This window comes from Odocoileus virginianus, chromosome 9 (genome assembly GCF_023699985.2).
Source record: "Odocoileus virginianus isolate 20LAN1187 ecotype Illinois chromosome 9, Ovbor_1.2, whole genome shotgun sequence".
NCBI lineage: Eukaryota > Metazoa > Chordata > Mammalia > Artiodactyla > Cervidae > Odocoileus > Odocoileus virginianus.
Window position 1 is genome coordinate 74,432,082 of NC_069682.1, and position 22,592 is coordinate 74,454,673.

Below are 22,592 nucleotides of genomic sequence, written 5' to 3' on the forward strand. Positions count from 1 at the left end.
TCTTGTTATATTTCAGAGGAGAGGATTCTGAATAAAAATGAGCCAGGCTTTTAGGGCTCCTTTTTATTATTAGCATTTGGTAAAAAAGCAACCTTAATGAGGTGTTAAGAGTCATCCTGTAGCCTATTGTGCAAGAGGCCTGGGAGCATAAACTCCTGCAAAGCCACAGGGCGATTTATGACCTTAATACCACCCCTTCCTGGCGGAGCTTCCGAGGGCGCATCTTTAGTTCTGGGCCGAGGGCGCATCTTTAGTTCTGGGGCGCTTCCGACAATTCACACGCCCTAGCTGCTTCAGCAGCGAGCTGAATTAAACCTGATTAAACGTCGGCAAGGATTCTCCGCCAGGCTGCTCACTGGGGAGGAAGTCGGCCGGGTCCACCGGCATGGAGGCAATTTTCCACTGGGTTTGGACAGGAGGCTCCGAGGACCTGACTGCTCCTGTTTCTCTGCTCACTGGTGAGGAATGGGACAGCGATGCTTGGAAAGGCAGCAGAAGCAAGAACAGCTTTTGCTCCTCAACAGGGAGAGGAGTGCCTTGGCAAATAAATACAGTGGAATTGCACTAACCAGTCAACGTTCTTCCTGAAAGAGGCTTCATTTAAGGCTGAGGGCTTTTATTCCCCGCCCCCCCTAACCCAAAAGGTACGCTACCTGTCAGGGATGAAACACAAGGCAACCTCTGGGATGCACAGAGATACCCAGATACCGCAGGTTTAACCTTGGAGTCTATAGCTTGTGCAAAAAAGGAAACGATTTAACCCTTTATATCCTTCTCATGTGAATATATATATGTGTATATATATTAAAGAAAAACCTGTATTCCACCATGTATATTGACCCTTCCTAACTTTATGCAGTTAAAACTGAGAATTGGTCAATAACATTGTATTAAATACTTCAAAAGTACAAAGAGGGACTCCCCTGGCAGCCCAGTGGTTAAGACTCCACACTTCCGGTGTGAGGGGTGCAGGTTCAACCCCCTAGCCGAGGAATTAAGATCCCACATGCTGCACAGAACCAAAGAACAAAACGAAAAACCGAAAAAAAGTGCCGAGATACTAGATCTGAGACGTTTCTCACCGCACACAAAAAAGATAAGTATGTGATGTGACAGAGAGATTCGCTCAGGCTGTGATGGTAATCACATTACAGTATATAAATGTATCAGATCAGCACGTTGTACACCTTAAACTTATACAGTGCTATATGTCAGTGACAGCTCAATTAAAAAATCTCATAATTGAATTTTTTTCATAGCTATTAAATTATAATATCAGCATTTCACACAATCTCTATTGGATTTTCATAGTTCCTTTTGATGAACTACAATTAATATTTAACTTGGAAACATATATCTACATTTCACTTGAGTGAAATATAAAGTGTGTGACTTATTTTGTCATGCAGGATTTTATGGTGTTTCCAGAGCCTGACGGAACACCCCATGGACTGTAGCCCACCAGACTCCCCTGTCCAGGGAATTCTCCGGGCAAGAATACTGGTGTGTGGGTAGCCATGCCCTTCTCTAGGGGATCTTCCCCACACAGGGAGTGAACGCAGGTCTCCTGCATGGGCACCATCTGAGCCACCAGGGAAGCCCAGTTAATTCATACATGAAGTCTATATATTTGCTCCCTTGATCCTCTAGGAAAATAATATCCCTACGGAAGTATTACGGGAGGAAAAACCCTACAACATTTGGCTCTGGAAGGCTACAGTGAAAATCTCGAAGTGACACTTAGCGATACTATGGTCCTGGGACCGTCCCATCACTCACTGCCACTGAACCGGAATTTTCTTCTCTTGGCTGTGTCATTCAGTTTGCAGGATCTCAATGCTCAGACCAGGGGCTGAACCCATGCCCTCAGCCTGAAAGCATGGAATCCTAACTGCTGGACGACCAGGAAACTCCCCCTCCCAAACATTTTAATTAGTAAAGTGAAAGCAATAATAACTATGTCGACAGTTGTTATGTTACTAATCTCTATTTTCACTGCGGTTTACGCTTAGGTGATGGGACTTTGCTGGTGGTTCACACAGTAAAGAATCTGCCTGCAATGCAGGAAACTGGGGTTCAACCCTGGGTCAGGAAGATCCCCTGGAGAAGGGCATGGCTACCCACTCCAGTATTCTTGCCTGGAGAACCCCATGGACAGAGGAGCCTGGTGGGCTACAGTCCACGGAGTTGCAAGGAGTCCGACAAGCCGGGGCCTGGTTCAGGGAGGCGTGGCCAAGGCGTCACAGGCTTTTGAGAAGAAAAAGGCACTGCGAATTACCTAATTAGAGAACCCAGTTTCAGAATGATGAGTCTGAGCGCCCACCTTAGGTGACAGAGTAGGAAAGAGATTTCAGAAGAGAAAGATCCCCAGCGGTCCCGCGTCTCACCGTGGTGCTGTGGTTAAATACTCAGACTTGGGGTCCAGAAGCCTGGGGTCAATTCTGAGCGCCATTACTCACTAGCTATGTGACCCTGGGGAAGGGACACAGATTCTCCTTGGGTTCTGCACCTACAAAATGGGCTGGATGAGAATAATCACAGAAGGACTAAAACATGTAAAATGCTCAAGATAGCGTCTACTACATGGTGACTGACACACAGATAAAATCATTATTCTAGCCACCACTAATGAAATCATACCATTCCTGGTTGATGAGTTGAGCATATAAAGAAATCCATTATCAACTCCGTCTCTTGGTTAACAGCTAAGAGCGGATTAGCTGGTATAAGATATCTTTGTAAACCACTAGTCTGATCGTTTTACTGCTTGATTAACTCTTTGCCATAAAATATTTGCAGATCGTATATCTGGTAAGGGACAAATATGTGGAATATGTAAAGAATTCTTGCAACTTAACAATTTTATTGTTTTTAAGACAAATAACCCAATGAAAAATGGGCAAAAAGATGCAATATACATTTCTCCAAAGAAGATATGTAAATGGCCAATAAGCTTATAAAAAGATACTGAGCATCATTAGTCATCAGGGAAGTACAAGTCAAAATTACAATGAGATACTATTCCACACCCTCTAGGGTAACCACAACTTAAAAAATGGACAGTGAAAGTGTTGACAAGGATACAGAGGAACTGGAACACTCATACGCTGCTGGTAGGAATGTAAATGTTGCTGACACTTTGGAAAGCTGTTCAGAAGTTCCTCAAAATATTAGACACAGAATTTCCATTGATCTAGAAATTTTCCTTTTAGGCATGTAGTCGAGAGATTTGAAAACATGTGCTTATACAAAAACTTGTACACAAATATTTACAGCAGCACTATTCATAATAGCCAAAAAGTGGAAAAATCCAAATATCTACTTATTGAAAAATAAAGTATGGTATAGCCATGTGATGGAATATTATTCAGTCATAAAAAGGAAATATAAATGAAATGGAATAGAGAGTTCAGAAATAAACCCATGCATATAGCCAAATGATCTTCAAAAATAGTGCAAAGATAATACCATGAGGAAAGGACTGTCTTCAACAAATGATGCCAGGGAAACTGTATATCCACACACAAAAGAATCAAGATAAACCCTTATCTTACTCCATATACAACAGTTAACTCAAAAGAGAATAAAAATATAAACATAAGGCCTGAAACTATAAAACTCCCAGAAGAAATCATAGCGGGAAAGCTTCATGACATTGAAATGGGCAACAATTTATTGGATATGACACCAAAAACAGATAACAAAGCAAAACATAGATAAACGGGACTACATCAAGCTTAAAAACTTCTGCACAGCAAAGGAGACCATCAACAGAATGCAGAGGCAACCGGCAAAATATTTGCAAACCATATATTGGAAAAGGGTTAATATCTAGAATATATAAAGAACCCTGCAACTGAATAATAACACCAACCGTTAAAAAATGGGCAAAGGACTTGAATAGACATTTCTCCAAAGAAGATACACAAATGGTCAACAAGTGCATGAAAAGCTGCTGAACAAGCATCAGGAAAATGCACATCAAAACCACAAGAAGGGACCCCGCTGGTGGTCCAGGGGCTAAGACTGCAGCACAGGGAGCCCAGGTTCTACCCCTGATCAGGGCGCTGGATCCCACACGTGCAGCTGAAATAAATATTAAAAAACAAACATAAAAGTACAAGGAGATACACTTCACACTCATTAGGATGGATACCATATTAAAAAAATAACAAGTGTGGGCAAGAATGTGGAGAATTTGAGACCCTCACACACTGTCGGTGTGATTGTAAGATGGTGCCACCATGGAAAACAGTGTAGAAAGAAAGAAAGGAAGACAGTGCTAAGTCATATCTGACTTTTTATGACCCCATGGACTGTAGCCTGCTAGGCTCCTCTGTCCAGGCAAGAACACTGGAGTGGACTGGCAGTTTCTTCTCCAGGGGATCTTCCCAACCCAGGAATTGAACCCAGGTCTACAGCATTGCAGGCAGATTCTTCACCGACTGAGCTACGCGGGAAGCCCATATAGAGATTCCTCAAAAAATTAAAAATAGAACTACCATATGACCCAGTTATCCCACTTCTGGGTGTATCCTGAAGAACTGAAACAGGATCTAAAACAGACACTTGTACAACCATGTTCATTTTCATAATATTCACAATAGCTAGGATGTGAAGTCAGCCTAAATGTCCACCAACAGATGAATGGATGAATAAAATGTGGCATACATATATAATACAGCAGAATATTATTTAGCCTTAAAAAAGGAAAATCTTGTCATATGCTACAATGTGGATAAACCTAGAGAACATTATACCAAGTGAAATAAATCAGTCATAGAAGACAATTACTACATAATCCCATTTATATAAAGTATCTAAAGTCAAATCCGTAGAAATAAAGGGCAGAAGGATGGTGGCCAGGGATAGGGTTACCAGGAGCTGGGAGGAGGGGAAAACCCGGAGATCAGCTGTACAAGGATGGGTCTATAGTTAGCAACACCATAACATACACTTAAAAATTGTTATGAGGATAAATTAAAAACAACAACAGCAACCAAGAAAACTGATCGAAACAAACAAAGTGGTATGAAGTACTGATTCACGCCGCAACCTGGGTGGACCTTGAAAATATGTTTTGCCGAGTGAAAGGAGCCAGACACAAAGGACCACGGCTCCGTGTGACTTCACTCCCGTGATCCACAGAGACAGAATTAGACGAGCAGATGCCAGGGGCTGGAAGGTGGAAGGAGGGGTGGAGGGGAGTGACTGCGGATGGGGCCTGACTTCGGGCGAGCTTATCTAACGTGTATTTCCCTGTAGGGCACACACAGCCTCCTGCATTTAGGAACTGTCGCCAGAACTTCAGTCCTGCGCTTAGGGACCATTTGAAACAAAGAAAGGATGGAAGAAATACGGCAATAAATGGACAGAGAAAAGACTGTGTTTCCAGGGTGAGAGCTGAACCCGGCAGGCAGAGGGCTGTCCGGCCCGCTCTGCGCCTGTCTGCAAGAGACTGGGCAAGAGCCGAGAGTGCTGACGTGGGGTTACAGATGCACTTCAGCCGGGAGGCTGAAACACGCACCTCTGCAGAGATGAGGACTGACTGTCTTTGGAGGACTACCCTGGTGGGAGTGTAGTCAGGAGAGGCAGCCGCCTCATTCTGATGGTCAAGCTTTCAGGGCTGTTAGTGGAGACATGTGAGCTGAAATTTCTCACGTATGTGCAGCTGAGAGACTCCTAGCTGACTCTGCCTCATATTTCACCAGAAATTATGAAGCATTGGCAGTGTTTTTCCTAGCACCCGGAAACAAGAGATTTCACACAGCCAAGACGAGCTATAATTTATTACCTAGAGTTCTCCGTGGCTGGGAGATTTCAATCAAGAGATGAGGAATGCGGAGGTCCGTCTCCCTCAGAACAGGAAAGCACATCTTGTTATTATTTCCCTACCTCTAGTTTGTAAGGCCTGGCTTTTTAAAAACTGACACTGGTAATATTTTGGTTCCAGGGTGCTCTGGAAGATCCACATGAGTTGCTACAGTTCATATAACAGCAGGCCCAGATATCCTCTGGCTGCTTGGGTTCTAATCCTAACTCTCTCACATCCTAGATAGGCACTGTTGAACAAGTTAGCATGCCTCAGTTTTCCTCATCTATAAAATGGGATAATAGGATAATATTGTGAGACTTAGAAGAGTTCCCAGCAAGGAGGAAATGTCATAGACATTCAAGAAATGCTGGCTCTTAAGAAAAGCAGCTAACAGTCATCAAGCCTTTGTTCCATTCCATTGCGCGCCGTGTCAAGCAAATCACATTGCAATTTAAATTTTTTAAAACTGTATCTATTTATTTATTTGGCTGCACAGCATGTGGGTTCTATAGTTCCCCGACCAGGGATCGAACTCGTGCCTCCTGAATTGGATGCTCTTGTCTTAACCACTCGGTTGTTGGGGAAATCCTGGCAATTTTAATTTAAATATCACTTGGAGAGCTATCTCTAGAACATGTGATCTGAAAGACAACCTCCCCCAACCTGCTTTTTCTATTGCAGAGAGACCTGATCATAAGTTTCAATTACTCTATGCAAAGTTATATTTTCTCTCTCCTCATCACTAGACTGAAAGCTCCATCGAGACAGGGACTGCATTCCTCTTGTTCATCTTGTATCCTCAGCACAGTGCCAGACACAAAGCAGATGCTCAACAAATCCATACTGACGGAGGAAGGGAATGATAGTCAATCACGTCTGAGCACTGGGGTTGGGGCAGGGATGGTCCGAGTTAGAGTACCACATCTAACACAATAGCTAATAGCCACACACAGCTACTTAAATTTAACTTCAAAGTGATTACACTTAAATAAATTTAAAAACTCAGCTCCTCAGGCACACTAGCAAATTTTAAGTTCTCAGCATGGACAACTGCCTCACAGCTAAGAGATGGTCCAGATATAGAATAATTCCATCATCATAGAAAGTTCTGCTGGCAGAGCTGGTTCAGATCAGTGATTCTCCACTGAGGCTGACGGTCCGCCCGGGGGTGCCTGGCCGTATCTGGAGACGTTTTGGGTGGCCACGACTTGGGAGATGCACCTAGCGTCTAGTGGGGTAGAAGCCAGGCATGTTGCCAGCGCCCCACTGTGCAGGGAGTGGCCCCCACCAAGGGTCACCTGGCCCAGGTGCCAAAAGTGCTGCAGTGGACACACACGGCTTCCAGGGAGGCTCTTGGATGACAGTTTTCTGTTTGACCAGAATGCTAAGTGTCCTAGGATTTGGATGGTTTAATTTGTAATTAAAAGCCTGGGGAGTACTTTTGGGTGTATGTGGCATGAAGTGTAGTTTCCTGGCTTAAATTCCTGGAATTCCTCACTACATCTTTGAATAGGATATTAAAATCCAGAAATCATCATTCAGCTGTGTTGTCAGATGTACACATTTGCCTGTGCAAGTAGCAAGACCTGTCAAATTTGATCCACATCATTCAGACCAGAAGCGTTTTCCAAGGACAGATTGTTCTAGATCAAGGGTCTGTAAACTACAGTCCCTGGACCAAATCCGCCCATGAGGTGAGAATGCTTTTTACATTTTGAGATGGTAGATTAACCACCAAAATAATACTGCTTTTATGACATGTAGGAATTACAGAGATTCCAATTTCGGTGTCCAATTTAAGTTTTATTGGAACCCGGCTGACACTATCATATACATTAAGCGATGCTTGTGGCTATTTTCATTTCACATACATCGGTGGGCAGGCTCATGCAGAAACTGTAAAAGTCACAAAGCTATAAACACTCACTCTCTGTCCCTTTACAGAAAAAGTTTGCTCATCCCTGCTCTGGATACTAAACATCTTGGTGAATTTTTTTTTTCCTTTTTTCTTGCCTGCTTCTACTTTCTTTTCTCCCCCCATCCCCCGATCATAATTATCCTGATAATTTGCAGGTGGAGACTCAGACCAAATGACCAAATGGGTTTTCTTTGGGAAGCAGAGTGCAGGAGGGGATTAACAGGAATGCAGGGGCGTTCATGTGAAAGATTCCTCTTAGATGAATTTAGGGAACAAAGACCCCCGTGGCCAGTGATTTCTGTGGGTAGGAAAGTAGGAGAGAGTCTGGGTGCTTTTGTCAGCTCCGCAGCACAAATCACAGTTACTGAACACCGCCGTTCGCAGTAGTGCGCTTTTAATGCTTAACTCCGTGACCTCACAAAAATAATTGCTGGGGAGCAAATTTACTTAGCTCTCTGCCTTTATTTGCTGACCGAGGGGTTTGGTCTGATGGTTATATTGTTTATGGAAATGCTGGAGGGGGTAGGGTGTGGGGAGGAGAAAGAATACAATTTGGTCAGAGAAGTTGGATGGATTGAAAGGACTGAGAGGATTTCGTCTTTGCTTTATAATTGGAGTCAGGATTTCCCTTCAAGTCACTCCCGGCAGACTCAGATTCTCCCTGGGCTTCTCGGCCCACAAGTCCTGTTAAGCTCTTTGTCACCAGGTTAGCATCTGGCTTTTAAAATCCTTGTCATTTTTATGATTATAATGACTGTTACAACTTGTCGGTGAATGGGTCTTTCCAAATGCTGAGAATGTCTTTAGTCAGAAAGGGAAAAAAAAAAAAACCCCACAAAAAACAGGTTGATTAAAAATGATTAGTATATTTTGGGAGCAGTGGGGATATCTTTTTTTTTTTTTAATCTATGAGAATGTTCACATTAGGAGGCATTGCCACTGGCTCTCATCAGCTTGGAATTTTACTTTTAGAAACTAAAGGTGGCATCTTGAAAGAAAATCTTAAGAAACATATTTTGTCCTACACCTTCCATTTTAGAAAAGAGATGGATGATCCTGTGATTACAGTGAATAACATTCAGTAATCTGGAGGGTGACTCCAAAAACATTGGGAGATTCTCCAGCCCTTTTGTAAAATTTGTAAAATCAAAACCTATATTGGCTGCAACTGATCAGGAAAAAAAAAAAAAGTTAGTGTACCAAAAGCAAAAGTTAGCAACCATGACTTTAGGAGGCTAGAGCCAGTTTGTTAACCCCCTCGGAAGGCAATATTGAAAGTGGCTTCCTCAGGAAAATACTTAACCACCCAATCAGTCAAACCATCTGATAACTGCTTATCTACTCTAATGCGATTGGGAGTCCGTTTGATGCCCCTTTGCATTCCAATCACAAAGCTCATCTTAGGTAAGCACCTTGAGGAGGGAAAAAAGGAAAATTCATGAGTCTCTTGCTTCTGCATTCATGGAATTTTCTTTTCACAATAGAAGGAAGCATGTTAAGCTGGGTGGGGGCAGGGTAGGGGTACCGAGGTGAAAATCTCGGAAAGAGAGGAGCATGGTGTTCAATTTCGGTGAAGCACTTTACTCCGGCTAAATAGTTGAGAAGCAATCCAGAGAAGATTATTTTATGATGTGTGAAAGCTTTGAAATTCATGTTTTCAATGTCCATTAAGAAAATTGTGTTGGAAGGTAGCTTCCAGCCTCTAGAGCAAAATAAGATAGCGAAAAAAGTCACAAAATGAAATGGCTACTTTCTTCTCCATTTTTAGCTACCCAGGAACACAGGAAAAATTAAACATGCGCATTAATGAAGATTTCCAGTGTTTGTGAGGAGCATGGCTTGCATATCTGTGCTCCCTACATTCACAGTCCTTTTTAGAATCCTCTACCCCGGAAGTCTTCTATAAAACGGGAGAGCAGCAGAGCGCCTCCCTGAGAGTAAAAAGTTAATACGTGAGAACTGCCTGGCATGCGGTAGGTACTCAGAACAATCTTGGCTGTTATTCTTATTAGGTTATTGTTAATGGCAACTGTTCCCTTATTCTGCCATCCCATTGACAGTAATCAGGCAATATCCATCACATTTTTAACCAATATCTGCTTTGACCCAGCATTTCAATTTATAGACATTTATCTCACAAATTCCCAGTCTGTATGTCAAACAATTCACATTTTTGTTTGTCTTGAGTTCCATAGTATGTGCTTGTATTTTACTTTCAATTCTGTGTTATTAAGATTTAGCATTATGTCATTTGGTGGATTGACCCCATTTTCATTTCGAAATGTCCCATTTATCATCACTTTTTTTTTGTTTGTTTTGGCGGGGTGGGGTGCTATACTATTTGGCTTAGTTCCCCAACCAGGTATTGAACCCATGTCTCCTGCATCAGCAGGTGGATTCTTACCCCCTGGACCACGAGAGAAGTCCTATTTTTAGCTTTTTTAAGGAACGAGCATTCTGTTCTCCATAGTGGCTGCACCAGTTTGCATTCCCACCGACAGTGTAGGAGGGTTCCCTTTTCTTCACGCTCCTTCCAACATTTGCTATTCGCAGACTCTGTGATGAAGGCCGTTCTGAGTATCTTTGACTTGCATTTCTCTAATAATCAGCGGTGTAGAGCATCTTTCCATGTGCCTGATGGCCACCTGGGTCTTCTTGGGAGAAGTGTTCTGCACTGCTGACTGTGCCTTTAGGCAAAATCCAGCAACGATGAGGCTCACTGATGTGTCTCCTTCTCAGACAACCTGTCATGATCTTCCTATCAGCCAGGATGTGAAAAGGTAGACTTTGAATATTCAGTGCAGTTTTGTTTTTTAATTATATAATAAACGAGGATAGATCTAGTCTCTGTTACCCCATCATGACCAGAAGGGGAAATCTGTATATATACAATCTATTTGAATATCCTCAAATAGCGAGTGGCTTGAGAAGCACTGTGTTATAATAGTGGATTCATCAACATTTCATGAATGGCGGCGCTTTATGCTCCTTGTATGTCTGGCTTTCATGGTGCAGTGTTAGTTTCTTACAGGCAGTCGCTAAATGGATATTGTCCGGCCAGAATGTTTTTTGGGTGTCATAGACCATTCTGCCTGGAAAAGAGTTTGGGACTTTCAACCTACCCATTTCAGGTAGGAATGGACTGGATGGAAAAATTGATAACTAAGGTGGGGCCACTTCTTTTTTCCTAAAAAGACACTTGTTTACTTACTTGGCTGCGTCAGCTCCCAGCTGGGCCGTGGGCTCTTCTGTCGCGTGTGAGGGCGCTCCAGATGTGGTGTCTGGGCCCCAGCAGTCTCCTCGCCGGGCTTAGACGCTCTGTGGCATGTGGACTCTTGGTTCCCCGACCCGGGACTGATCCCACGTCCCCTGCAGTTCAAGGTGGATCCTTAATCACTGGACCACCAGGGAAGTTCCGTGACCATTTCTTTATCTGGCTTTTGACCCCTTAAACATTCAGGGCTTCCTACCATAGAGGAATGACAGGTTATATCAGACTTACTAACTGATGGCATGGCATACAAATGCAGACTGCATTTTCTTTACAAATTAAGGGATTTTTTTTTGAGGGCAGTTTTATGACCATACGTGTTTTTCGCTTTCCATACTGGCTTCCAAACCAAATTTCCACGTAAGATGCAACTCGACAACTGTGCTGCTATAATTTGTGGGCAGTAAAATTACCCAAAGCTACGGCCACTTCTCTTTTCTACCCTAAGCAGACACGCAGGGCAGTGCAGTGCAAGTCGCTCAGTCATGTCCAACTCTTTCTTTGAGACCCCATGGACTACACAGTCTGTGAAATTCTCCAGGCCAGAATACTGGAGTGGGTATCCTCTCCCTTCCCCAGGGGATCCTCCCAACGCCGGGATCGAACCCAGGTCTCCCGCACTCTGGGCAGATTCGTTAGCAGCTGAGCCACCAGGGCAGCCACATGCAGACTGGGAATGGATCGTCTGCCAGACAAATTAGTCAACAGGAATGTCTGTTCTCAGCCTCAGCTCCTAGAGGACAGAGATTTTACTTTAAAAACTGAAACTTTGAATCAAGTTTTATAACTTTTTTTAAGTTTTATGACTCTTGACTGAGCATGCTCACTTCTGAGGTTTCATTCTGCAGAGTCAGGCGCAAGTGAGGCTTGTTTCATGTTTGGAGATGTATTTTGCGGTGTTGCTGCAACTGTGAAAAACTGGAAACAAACTCAACGTCTATTAGTAGAAATGAAATACAGTGATGTATATATATGCAAAGAAAAACGATGAGGTAAAAAATAGAATGAAGTAGAGAGTCTATAGAGGAACATAGAAAGTTATCTAGAGCAGCGTTAATAGGACTTTCTGTGATGATAGAAATGTTCTCTGTCTGCCCTGTATAGTAGGCACTTGCCACATGTAGCCCTTGAAATGTGGCAATTGTAACTGAAGAAATGAAGGTTTAATTTTATTTGATTATGTATTTATTTAAGCTTGAATACCCACATAATGTACAGATGTGAGAGTTGGACCATCAAGAAAGACTGAACACTGAAGAACTGATGTCTTCAAATTGTGGTGCTGGGGAAGACTCTTGGCAGTCCCTTGGACTGCAAAGAGATCAAACTGGTCAATCTTGAAGGAAATCAACCCTGAATATTCATTGGAAGGACTGATGCTGAAGCTGAAGCTCCAATACTTTGGCAATCTGATGCAGAGTTGACTTACTGAATAAAGACCCTGATGCTGGGAAAGACTGAAGGCAAAAGGAGAAGGGGGTGGCAGAGGATGAGATGGTTAGATGGCATCACTGACTCAATGGACATGAGTTTGAGCAAACTCCAGCAGATAGTGAAGGACAGGAAAGCCTGGTGTGCTGCAGTCCACGGCTGGACATGATTTAGTGATTGAACCACACGGCGCCCACATGAGGCTCATAGTACTGTACTGAGCAGCACATGCCTAGAATGTATTGTTCTATAATGTGTTGCTTAGAGAAAAAGCTGGCGGAAAAATAGTAAGAAGAGGATAATTCCCTTAAAAGGTAATCAATAACATATGTTAATTTATCCATTAAAAGAAGTCTGATGGAAAATATACTAAACTTGTAATAGTGGCTTTCTCTGAGACATGTTGTAGACTTTCACTTTAGTATTGTATATTCATACCATATTTGAACTTTCAAGTCATGAAAAGAATTTATTTTGAATTTAAAAAATAAGTAAATCCCATAAAATAAAACCAAATTCTGAAATTTCAAATCACATTGACTTGAATGAACAGGTAACATGGTTGGAGGACAAATCTGAGAGAATCTGAGGAATTATTAGAATCTCACTACCCTGAGGAAGAGGATGGGGCTGGCAACTGTGAAGACACTTCAGGAGGGGCTGGCAGGCTGCCCTGGGGCTCTTGGGAGACAGATTTAGCAACAGTTTTTATGCCTAATGAGAAGGAGAGCAGAACTCCAACCTCTGCCTTCCAGCGGGTTGGAAGCCTCGGGACAGCCCGCCTCCTCACCCCAGTGCTCATCACAACGGCTGGCATAGGCTTGCTGTGCAACAGACATCACTACAAGGACGAGAATGACCCAAACCCAGCACGGCCAGGAATTCAGATCCAGACTAAAACCTCGCCTTTGTTGATACCGATATGCAACCAGGCTGTTTTGTTTGTTTGTTTTTTAAAGAACACTCTAAATAAAGGAAGGAGGCCAATACCTTTTTTCCCCTTATACCTGCCAACCCCTTTCCCTCCCGAAGTCTGATATCTCTGGACCGACATCGTGAGGATGGGACACAAAACGCTGAGGGAGGGACAGAAATCTGTTCCACTTTCAGGATGATGAAATCAAGTAGATTGATTCTATTTGGCTTAGAGTTGGAGGTGAGGCCAACAAGGTCCTCAAGGCACTTGGGGGCTTCCCCGGGGGCTCCGTGGTAAAGAATCTACCTGCCAATGCAGGAGACGGGGGTTTGATCTCTAGGTCGGGAAGATCGCCTGGAGGAGGAAATGGCAACCCACTCCAGTATTCTTCCCAGGTGAAGATCGAGGATTGGGGTCGCAAAAGAGTTGGGCACAGCTTAGCAACTAAACAACAACAAAGGCACTTGATTTGGGAAATTTTCCTTAACGTTAACAGTAAATTTATTCTCCATGCTAACTCTGGCATAGGAGTCCCAGGGAGGCTCTGATTGGCTCAGTGTGATCGCTTATTCATCTCTGAACCAATCAAGGAGGCAGTGTTAGTAGCCAGAGTGGAATAGAGATCTCTGATTGGCTGATCTATGAGCAGGGGCAGGGTGGAATACACAGGATCTGCAGGATCCGATGGAGTGCAGAGAAACTTTCCTGAAGGAGGCAGGGTGGTCAAGGAAGGACAGTCTTGCTGGGATGATGAGAGCAATCTACGGGACAACTGCAGGGCCACCGTTCTCACAGGATCACACAGACACACATATCCTTCTTCCTTGCCTGAACTGTCCATAATGTTGCCTCTGCTACCGAGTGTTAATGTAGTAAAACAGACTTACCCAGCCCTGAGAGAGGCATCTCAACATCCAAGGGGCTGCCTCTGTCTCCGTTTCAGCATCTCTGGGTGATGTGCCTTCCTCTGCTTCAGTATGAATGTGACTTCTTGGCAGGTGCCAGCCTATGGTCAAATGATAAATTTTCCTTCAAATCACCTACTCCAATTACGCATCTCCTCACAGTGTACAAAGGTTGGGTGTACACACATGGAGGCCCAGCCGCACAAGAGTCCAGTCATTCTACAGCTGTTTACTGAGCACCCTTCACGTGACAGACCCTCCTATCTTTAGTTCTTTTCTTAATTTTAAAAATGTATTCATTTTGTGCCGCACTGGGTCTTAGCGGCGGCCCTCAGGATCTTTGTTGCTGGATGCTGGCTTCTCTAGTTGTGACGCATGGGCTTAGTTGCCCCCTGGCATGCGGGATCTTAATTCCTAGGCCACGGATTGAACCTGGGCCCCTGCAGTGGAAGCACCGAGTATTAACTACTGGACCATCAGGGAAGTTCCTGAGTGCATCTCTTTTTAAGGTGAAAGACAACTTTCCCGAAGCCCCTGGCAGGTTCTACTCTCGAGTCTGCTGGACTGGAATGACCCCAAGCCTGTAATTGTGGCCATCACCCGCCAGGACACACAGGTCACCTGGGAACTGTGCCTGGCTCTGCAGAGGGAACCTCCATGGGGATGAGGGAACCTCCATGGGGATGGGGCCGCCTGGAAAGAAGTGGGCCTGGCAGTGGGGGCACAGGCCTCAGTTTCCTCGTGTGCATAAGAAGCGAGTTAAATAAGACCAAGTGCTTCCAATTGTTCTTGTTCAGTCACTCAGTTGTGTCTGACTCTTTTCAACCCCAAGGACTGCAGCATGCCAGTCTTCCCTGTCCTATTGCCTGAAGTTCGCTCAGGTTCAAGTCCATCGAGTTGGTGATGCCATCCAACCATCTCATCCTCTGTCGTCCCCTTCTCCTCCCGCCTTCAGTCTTTCTCAGCATCAGGGTCTTTTCTAAGGAGTCAGTTCTTCGCATCAGGTGGTCAAAGTACTGGAGCTTCAGCTTCAGCATCAGTCCTCCCAATAAATATTCAGGGTTGATTTCCTTTAGGATGGACTTGTTTGATCTCCTTGCTTTCCAATGGACTCTCACGAGTCTTCTCCAGCACCACAAGTCGAAAGCATCAGTTCTTTGGCGCTCAGCCTTCTTGATGGTCCAACTCTCACATCCGTACATGACTACTGGAAAAACCACAGCTGTGACCATGTGGATTTTTGTTGGCAAAGTGATTTCTCTGCTTCTTAATACACTGTCTAGGTTTGTCATAACTTTCCTAGTGTTTCCAAAATTGAGGCCTTTAAGCACCCTCCTTGACTTATCTGTGAATCACACAATTATTTACTTAACATCTTCCTTTAAGTCTTCTTGATATTGACTCACTTTTTTACATTCAACCTCATCCCGGCAAATGTTGTTTGTAAAATGCTCTTACTGGCTTGTTACATTTTTTTTTTTTCTAAAAGCCATTAAAATATACACATAATTTTTGAAATAAAAAGTGTCTCTTGGCATAACACCTAAAATATCTCATGTGTACCATCTGTGGGATGAATACCATCACTTAGGAAATATAGATTCTAGGGTTCCTTTCAGATGATTGTTTTCTCCTGTGACTTTTTTTTTGGCTGTGCTGCAGTTTGTGGGATTTTAGCTCCCCAACCAGGGATAGAACCCAGGTCCTCAGCAGTGAGACTGCAGATTCCTAACCACTGGATCAAAGGACATGAGTTTGAGCAAGCTCCGGGAGATGGGGAAGGACAGGGAAGCCTGGCGTGCTGCAGGCCACAGAGTCACAAAAGTCAAACGTAACTGAGCGATTGAACAACACAACCACTGAACCACCAGGGAATTCCCTTGTGACTTATTATTAATGGCAAAAACAGAAAAACAGCTAAACACCTAAAACACCACAAAACAAAAGTGCTGTGGGGAGGTCGATGAGATGAGAACGAAACAAGATTTTTTTAAAAAAATCTTTTTGCTAAAAAGCCACTAAAAATGCAAAGTGGTATCCTGGATTAGATTCTGGAGCAGAAACAGGGTAACAGTCAGTGGAAAAACTGATGAAATCATAATAAAATCTGGAGTTTGGTTAATGGTATTTTATCAATGTTAATTTCTCAGTTTTGACAAGGGTACCATGATATGTGGGCCTCCCCTGATGGCTCAGAGAGTAAAGAATCTGCCTGCATGCAGGAGACACAGAAGATATGGGTTCAATTCCTGGGTTGGGAAGATCCCCTGGAGGAGGGCAAGGTACCCCACTCCAGTATTCTTGGCCTGGGAAATCCCAGAGCCTGGCGGGCTGAGTCCAAAGGGAACACGACTGAGTGACCAACAAAAACCATGATGTTAGGTGTTAAAATCAGGGGGGCTGAGGTAAAGAGACGGAGAAGGCAATGGCACCCCACTCCAGTACTCTTGCATGGAGAATCCCAGGGATGAGGAGCCTGGTGGGCTGCCGTCTATGGGGTCACTAAGAGTTGGGCACAACTGAGCGACTTCACTTTCACTTTTCACTTTCATGCATTGGAGAAGGAAATGGCAACCCACTCCAGTGTTCTTGCCTGGAGAATCCCAGGGACGGGAGCCTGGTGGGCTGCCGTCTATGGGGTCGCACAGAGTCGGACATGACTGAAGCGACTTAGCAGCAGCAGCAGGTAAAGAGAACATGTAAGAGCTCTCAATGTCATCTTCATAATTTTTCTGTAAAGTTAAAATGATCCCCAAATGAGATATTTACTTGAAAAGGACAAGTCCAGCAGTTGGAACAATCTCATCTCTCTGCTTTTAACTTTCTATTGCTGCCATCAACAGCAGCCGTTAAAGTGACGACATTAATTGCCATAAAAAGCAGGAGTAAATGGTAAGATTAGATGGTCCCTAAACAGAAGATACATCCATGTGCTGAGTTGATCAGTCTTTTGTGACCCCATGGACTGTACCCCGCCAGGCTCCTCTGTCCATGGGATTCTCCAGGAAAGAACACTGGAGTGGGTCGCCACGCCCTCCTCCAGGGGATCTTCCCAGCCTAGGGATCGAACCCAGGCCTCCCACATTCCAGGAGGATTCCTTACTGTCTGAGTCACCAGAGAAGCCCAGGGATACTGGCGTGGGCAGCCTGTTCCTTCTTCAGGGGAGCTTCCCGACCCAGGAACTGAACCAGGGTCTTCTGCATTGCAGGCACATTTTTGTTTTTTTTTTTTTACCAGCTGAGCTACCAGGGAAGCCCCAAACAGAAGATAGTGATTCTCAAATTCAAAAGAGGTGATTTCAATTCCCACCCCCTCCCCAGTGCCCCCCCCCCCCCCCCCCACACACACACACACACTTAGCTGTGCAGTGAGAAATGTTCCTTAGCTTCCAGGCCTGCATCTAGAGCCCCCTAACCCAGGATGCTCACGTTAACCCATCCATGCATATGGATGGAGGGGGCGGGCAGAGTCTACTTGTGTTTCCAGAAGCATGAGGGGGAGTACTTCCCAAGGAGAGGATGTCGTCTCTTTGAAATTGGACCCTTTAAAAGTTGGGCTGCTGGACATTAATAAGGAAGAATGGAAAGTGCAGATCAATAAGACTTGCTGAAAATAAAACTCACATTAGCATAGAGTATTCCCCATAACCAAGATTAATGCCTTTTTAAACCAAACCAGAGCAGAGAGGTATATCTTTTAGGCTAATTGCCACTAGAGATTGCAGAGAGAAAGGAAGACAGGCTTGGGGGTGGAGTGGGGGGATGGGAGGGGTGGGGGGTGGGTAGTGGACAAAACCCAATTGCAGAGCTCCAAAGAGCTGGAGTGAAATGAAACAACCCCTCGAGTTATACAGAGAATTTAACTCGCACTAGGCTTGGGCTTATTATTTTAGGCATGCATTTGAAATTTAAATATGTTCTGGGGACAAAGCCTTTTTGCAGCATGGCTGGGTGTTTGCCCAATTGGAGTCCTGCAAGTTTATTAACAGGAGCACATGATCAAACATAACCTAACAAGTGAAGGGTTCTCTTTACTTGTACAGCCACGCCGAAAAGCCTTCTGTGGAATTCCAATCCTTCACCCCACATACCCCGTGTCTAGGGCTGTATTTACTCAGCCACTCTCCCTTCCTTTTAAATTTTATTTGCAATTAGCAGTTAGTCATTGCAAAGCCACTTTGGAAGATTTTAATATCCTTGTATAGGGTTTTTAGGAACTGCAATACTGAGAGTTTTGCTGGTGTAATATTTTAGTATTAAAAATATGAAATAAAAAGCATGAAATCAGAGGAATGGGTGCCTTGAAATATTCCCAGGTGCATAGATATTTCGAATCAAATGTGTACTTGTTTAAAAAACTTCCTGGGACTTCCCTGGTGGTCCAGTGGTTGGGACTCCGTGCATCCAGTGTAGGGGGCCTGGGTTTGATCCCTGGTCAGGGAACTAGATCTCACATGCCACAACTAAGACTCAGCATAGCCAAACAAATAAATATTAAAAAAAAAATAATGCTGTTGGAAAAATGGTGCTGATAGATTTGCTCAACGCAGGGTTGCCACAAACCTTCAATTTGTAAAAAAATGCTGTATCTCCCGAACACAATAAAGTGAAGTGTGATACGACAAGACTTGGTCTGCTTGCATTTATAGCTCGCTGAGGAAGAGTTTCAATAAATGGAAGCTGTGGCTGATTTAGATTTTTCTCATACTGTGATTAGTGAGACTCAACTGTTTCCCCTAGAACTGGTCTTGGAACAGCTCCCCTTGGAACAGAGCAGGGTAGCGGCTGATGGGAGGGAGACCCAGGGAAATGGAGGGGTGTGGTGGAAAGAGAAAGGGAGGGTGGGGTGCCTCACCCACCTCCTGGGACCTGGAAATCCTGCCCCAGGCTAGTCTCTTCTCTTGTCCTCTAGGACTGATCCATTCTCCATTTCCTAAGATAAATTTTTGTAATCATGACCTTCTCCATTGATCCTGCCGGGGAAGACTCAGGCCAGCCTCTCTGATGAGGCTTGATCCCTGACTATGGTGCTCTCGTGGGTGGGGCAACATCTAAGGACAAGGCATAGAAGGCAAAGTTAATGATATTTCACTTTAAAGAAAATACGGCTGTGAATTAAGACAGGTAATATTGTAGGAGAGGGGAGAAGGAAATGGCAACCCACTCCAGTATTCTTGCCTGGGCAGTCCCACGGACAGTGGAGCCTAGCGGGCTAGAGTCCATGAGAGGTGGGGAGGGGTGTCACAGAGGGTCAGACACAATAACAATAAGAACAAAATTGAGAGAACTGAGATGTGGAGAGTCTGTCGCTTATATATAGTTCATGGGCTTTAGTTTTTGGTTTGGGGGAAGATTCGATTTGATTATACAGAACCTTTTGTTTGTTGCGCTATTTAATATTTATAGATCATTGCAAAGAGAAAAGGTCACTTAAAAGCTGTTTACTGTGTACTTGTTTGCTTTGCACTCAGATTTGAAAATAAAAAATAAACAAGGTATCATTCCAGCTTCCTAAAAAAAAAATAATATTGTAGGAGAGGCAAAACTTCTCCTCTGCTTTTAGTGTCTCTGACTAAGCCCAAGAATTAAGTTGACACAGACAGAAGAAGGGGGAAAAGTGTGTACCCTTGAACTCTGCACTACATGGGACTGAACTGCGCGGGTGCACTTACGTGCACATTTTTTTCACTAAATACATACTGCACGATCCACAGTTGGTTGAATCCACAGATGTGGAACCCCAGAGAGAGAGGGCTGATGGTGATGCTACATCTGGGTTTTGAATTGCCCAGGGCTTGGCACCCCTAATTCCTGAGTGGTTCAAGGGCCAACTGTAACTTTTATTTAGTAATTTAACAGTTTTATTACATGGACACGGAGCTCTTCAGGAACATGAAGACCTAGAAAGCAGCTGGGGAGGGGGCGTGGGAGGAGACTCAAGATGGAGCGGTACACGTACGCTCATAGCTGATTCACACTGTCTCCAGCAGAATCGTCTGAGCGGCTCACACACACAGCAGAAAGTAACACAACGTTGTAAAGCAGTTTTACTCCAAATAAAAATAAATTTTAGAAAGGTATATATCCAAACAAAGAAGAAAGAAAACAGTTGGGTCAAGGTGCTTATACACTCAGTTTAACAGATTATGAAAAAGTGAAATATATAGGGACGCTCAAGGCAGATGAGAGTTTCTCAACAAAGTCTGTGCGAATTCTTGGGGATCCCCTGGTGGTCCAGGGGTTAGGGCTTGGTGCTTCTGCTGCCAGAGCCCAGGTTCAATCCCTGGTTGGGGTACTAAGATCCTGCAAGGCTTGTGGCCAAAAAAAAAGCTTATGCAGAACCTTCTGGTTTTTCTTGGGCTCAAAGCAGCCCCCACCCCCAGGACTCTGGTGACTAGAATGTTCTCCACCTCCAGGTGTGGGGGAGCATCTTTCCTGGGGGAGTTCATCTCCCGCTTTCAGGAAGATCAGGAGAGGTTGGAGAGACTTTTTGGCATTTGCTGTTTTTATCGAGTGCCTGAGCTTACAACCATCAATATGCCAAATTGACATGTTTTGGGGTGTTTTGAACCCCCTCTGGCCACCTGATGCGAAGAACTGACTCATTGGAAAAGACCCTGATGCTGGGAAAGATTGAAGGTGGGAGAAGAAGGGGACGACAGAGTGTGAGATGGTTGGATGGCATCACCGACTCAACGGACGTGAGTCTGAGTAAACTCCAGGAGATAGTGAAGGACAGGGAAGGTCTGGCGTGCTGCAGTTCATGGAGTTACAAAGAGACAGGACTTAGTGACTGAGCAAAAACAACAATTCAAAGAAACGCTCCCCTGTAAAAGGACAGTTTATAGTCAAATAGCTTAGGGTATATCTTCCTTAGGAAATTCATAGGTCCATTGGCATCCTGAAGGCCCTGACAAGTCCTACAGAAATAAACCCTGTTTGCGTTGCTGACTGAGAACTTCCCATGCTCTTTGACAAACACCCTGTCCGTGCTTAGTACATATGACCACTAACATTCCATAACACCAGTCTTCTGAGGAACACACTTCGACTATGTGCTAGATCTTTCCTAAGATTCTTTTTATCTTTTGTATGCCATGATAGATCATTCAGGAATGTGTTTGCCTATAGGTAACAGAAAACCCCACGGTTTCTCCAGATAAAGATTTATGTGTTGCATGCCACCACGTATTTGGGAGAGGAAATCTGGGGTCAGTTCTATCGCCAAGAATGCCTTTAGGGAAGGGTTTCCACATTCTTCTCTGCTCTCTTCAGCACTAGGCATTTGTCCTCATGGTTACGAGATGGCTGCACTTGCTCCAGGCTGGAAGAAGGTCACAGAGACAAAAGTCTTCTCTCTGTGGTGGTTTCTTTTTTTAATTCATAAAGGGATGTCCTTCCTAGGAACCTCAGTGACCAATGAAGATTCACATGGCAATGCCCAGCTGCGGGGCAACCTCAGAAGACAAGTTTTTCCTTGGGGGGAGGGGGCTGCACTGTGTAGCTTGGGCTTCCCTGGTCGCTCACTCAGCTGGTAAAGAATCTGCCTGCAGTGCAGGAGACCCTGGTTCGATTCCCGGGTTGGGAAGTTCCCCTGGAAGAAGGGATAGACTACCTATTCCAGTATTCTTGGGCTTTCTTGGTGGTTCAGATGGTAAAGAATCTGCCTGCAATGCGGAAGACCCCAGGTTCGATCCCTGGGTTGGGAAGATCCCCTGGAGGAGGGCATGGCAACCCACGCCAGTATTCTTGCCTGGAGACTCCCCATGGACAGAGGAGCCTGGCGGGCTACAGTCCCTGGGGTCACAGAGTGGGACATGACTGAGCGACTAAGCGCAGCAGAGCGCTGCGCCGCCGGCAGGGTCTTCGTTGCCTGGCCGGGGATCAAACCCGCGCCTCCTGCAGTAGAAGCGCAGACACTTAGGTGCTGGACCACCAGGGAAGGCCCAAGCCTGCGTTTCTTAGAGAATTCTTCAGCTTGGCCCACAGTCACTTGATCCTGCCTCTTGGTTAAAAGAAACAGAGGACCCCTTGATCCTTTTCTTCTCTGCTTTCCCCAAGCCAGCCAAGCATCCATCCCCACCTCTGAAGTGTGCTTTGAATCTGACCATTCTCTCCTGCTCTGAGTCTGGGGATAGGGATGGCTTCCAGGCTGCTCTCCTCGGAGCCTCCTGCCCTGCCAGGTTCTACACTGAGCAGGCAGAGGGATCCGTGAACATGGAGATCAGATGACAAGGCTCATCTGCTCGAGTCCAAAGCCTGGATCGCACGGCCCCGCTGACCAGGGCTCTTCCCACTCTCCCTGTTGCTAGCTCCGCCTCATGGTCCAGGAGGAA

The 22,592-nt window shown here is 44.7% G+C and overlaps 1 protein-coding gene across 1 annotated transcript in view; it reads right to left on the reverse strand.

The window, feature by feature from the left end:
* SALL4 (spalt like transcription factor 4) overlaps positions 1–14,349 on the reverse strand; it is a 90,785-nt gene extending 76,436 nt beyond the window's left edge. Inside the window, exon 1 of the mRNA XM_070472764.1 lies at positions 14,239–14,349. Coding sequence (XP_070328865.1) covers positions 14,239–14,257 — 19 coding nt within the window. The 5' untranslated portion in view covers positions 14,258–14,349. The remainder of the gene's footprint in view (positions 1–14,238) is intronic.
* Between the last annotated feature and the right edge of the window lie 8,243 nt (positions 14,350–22,592).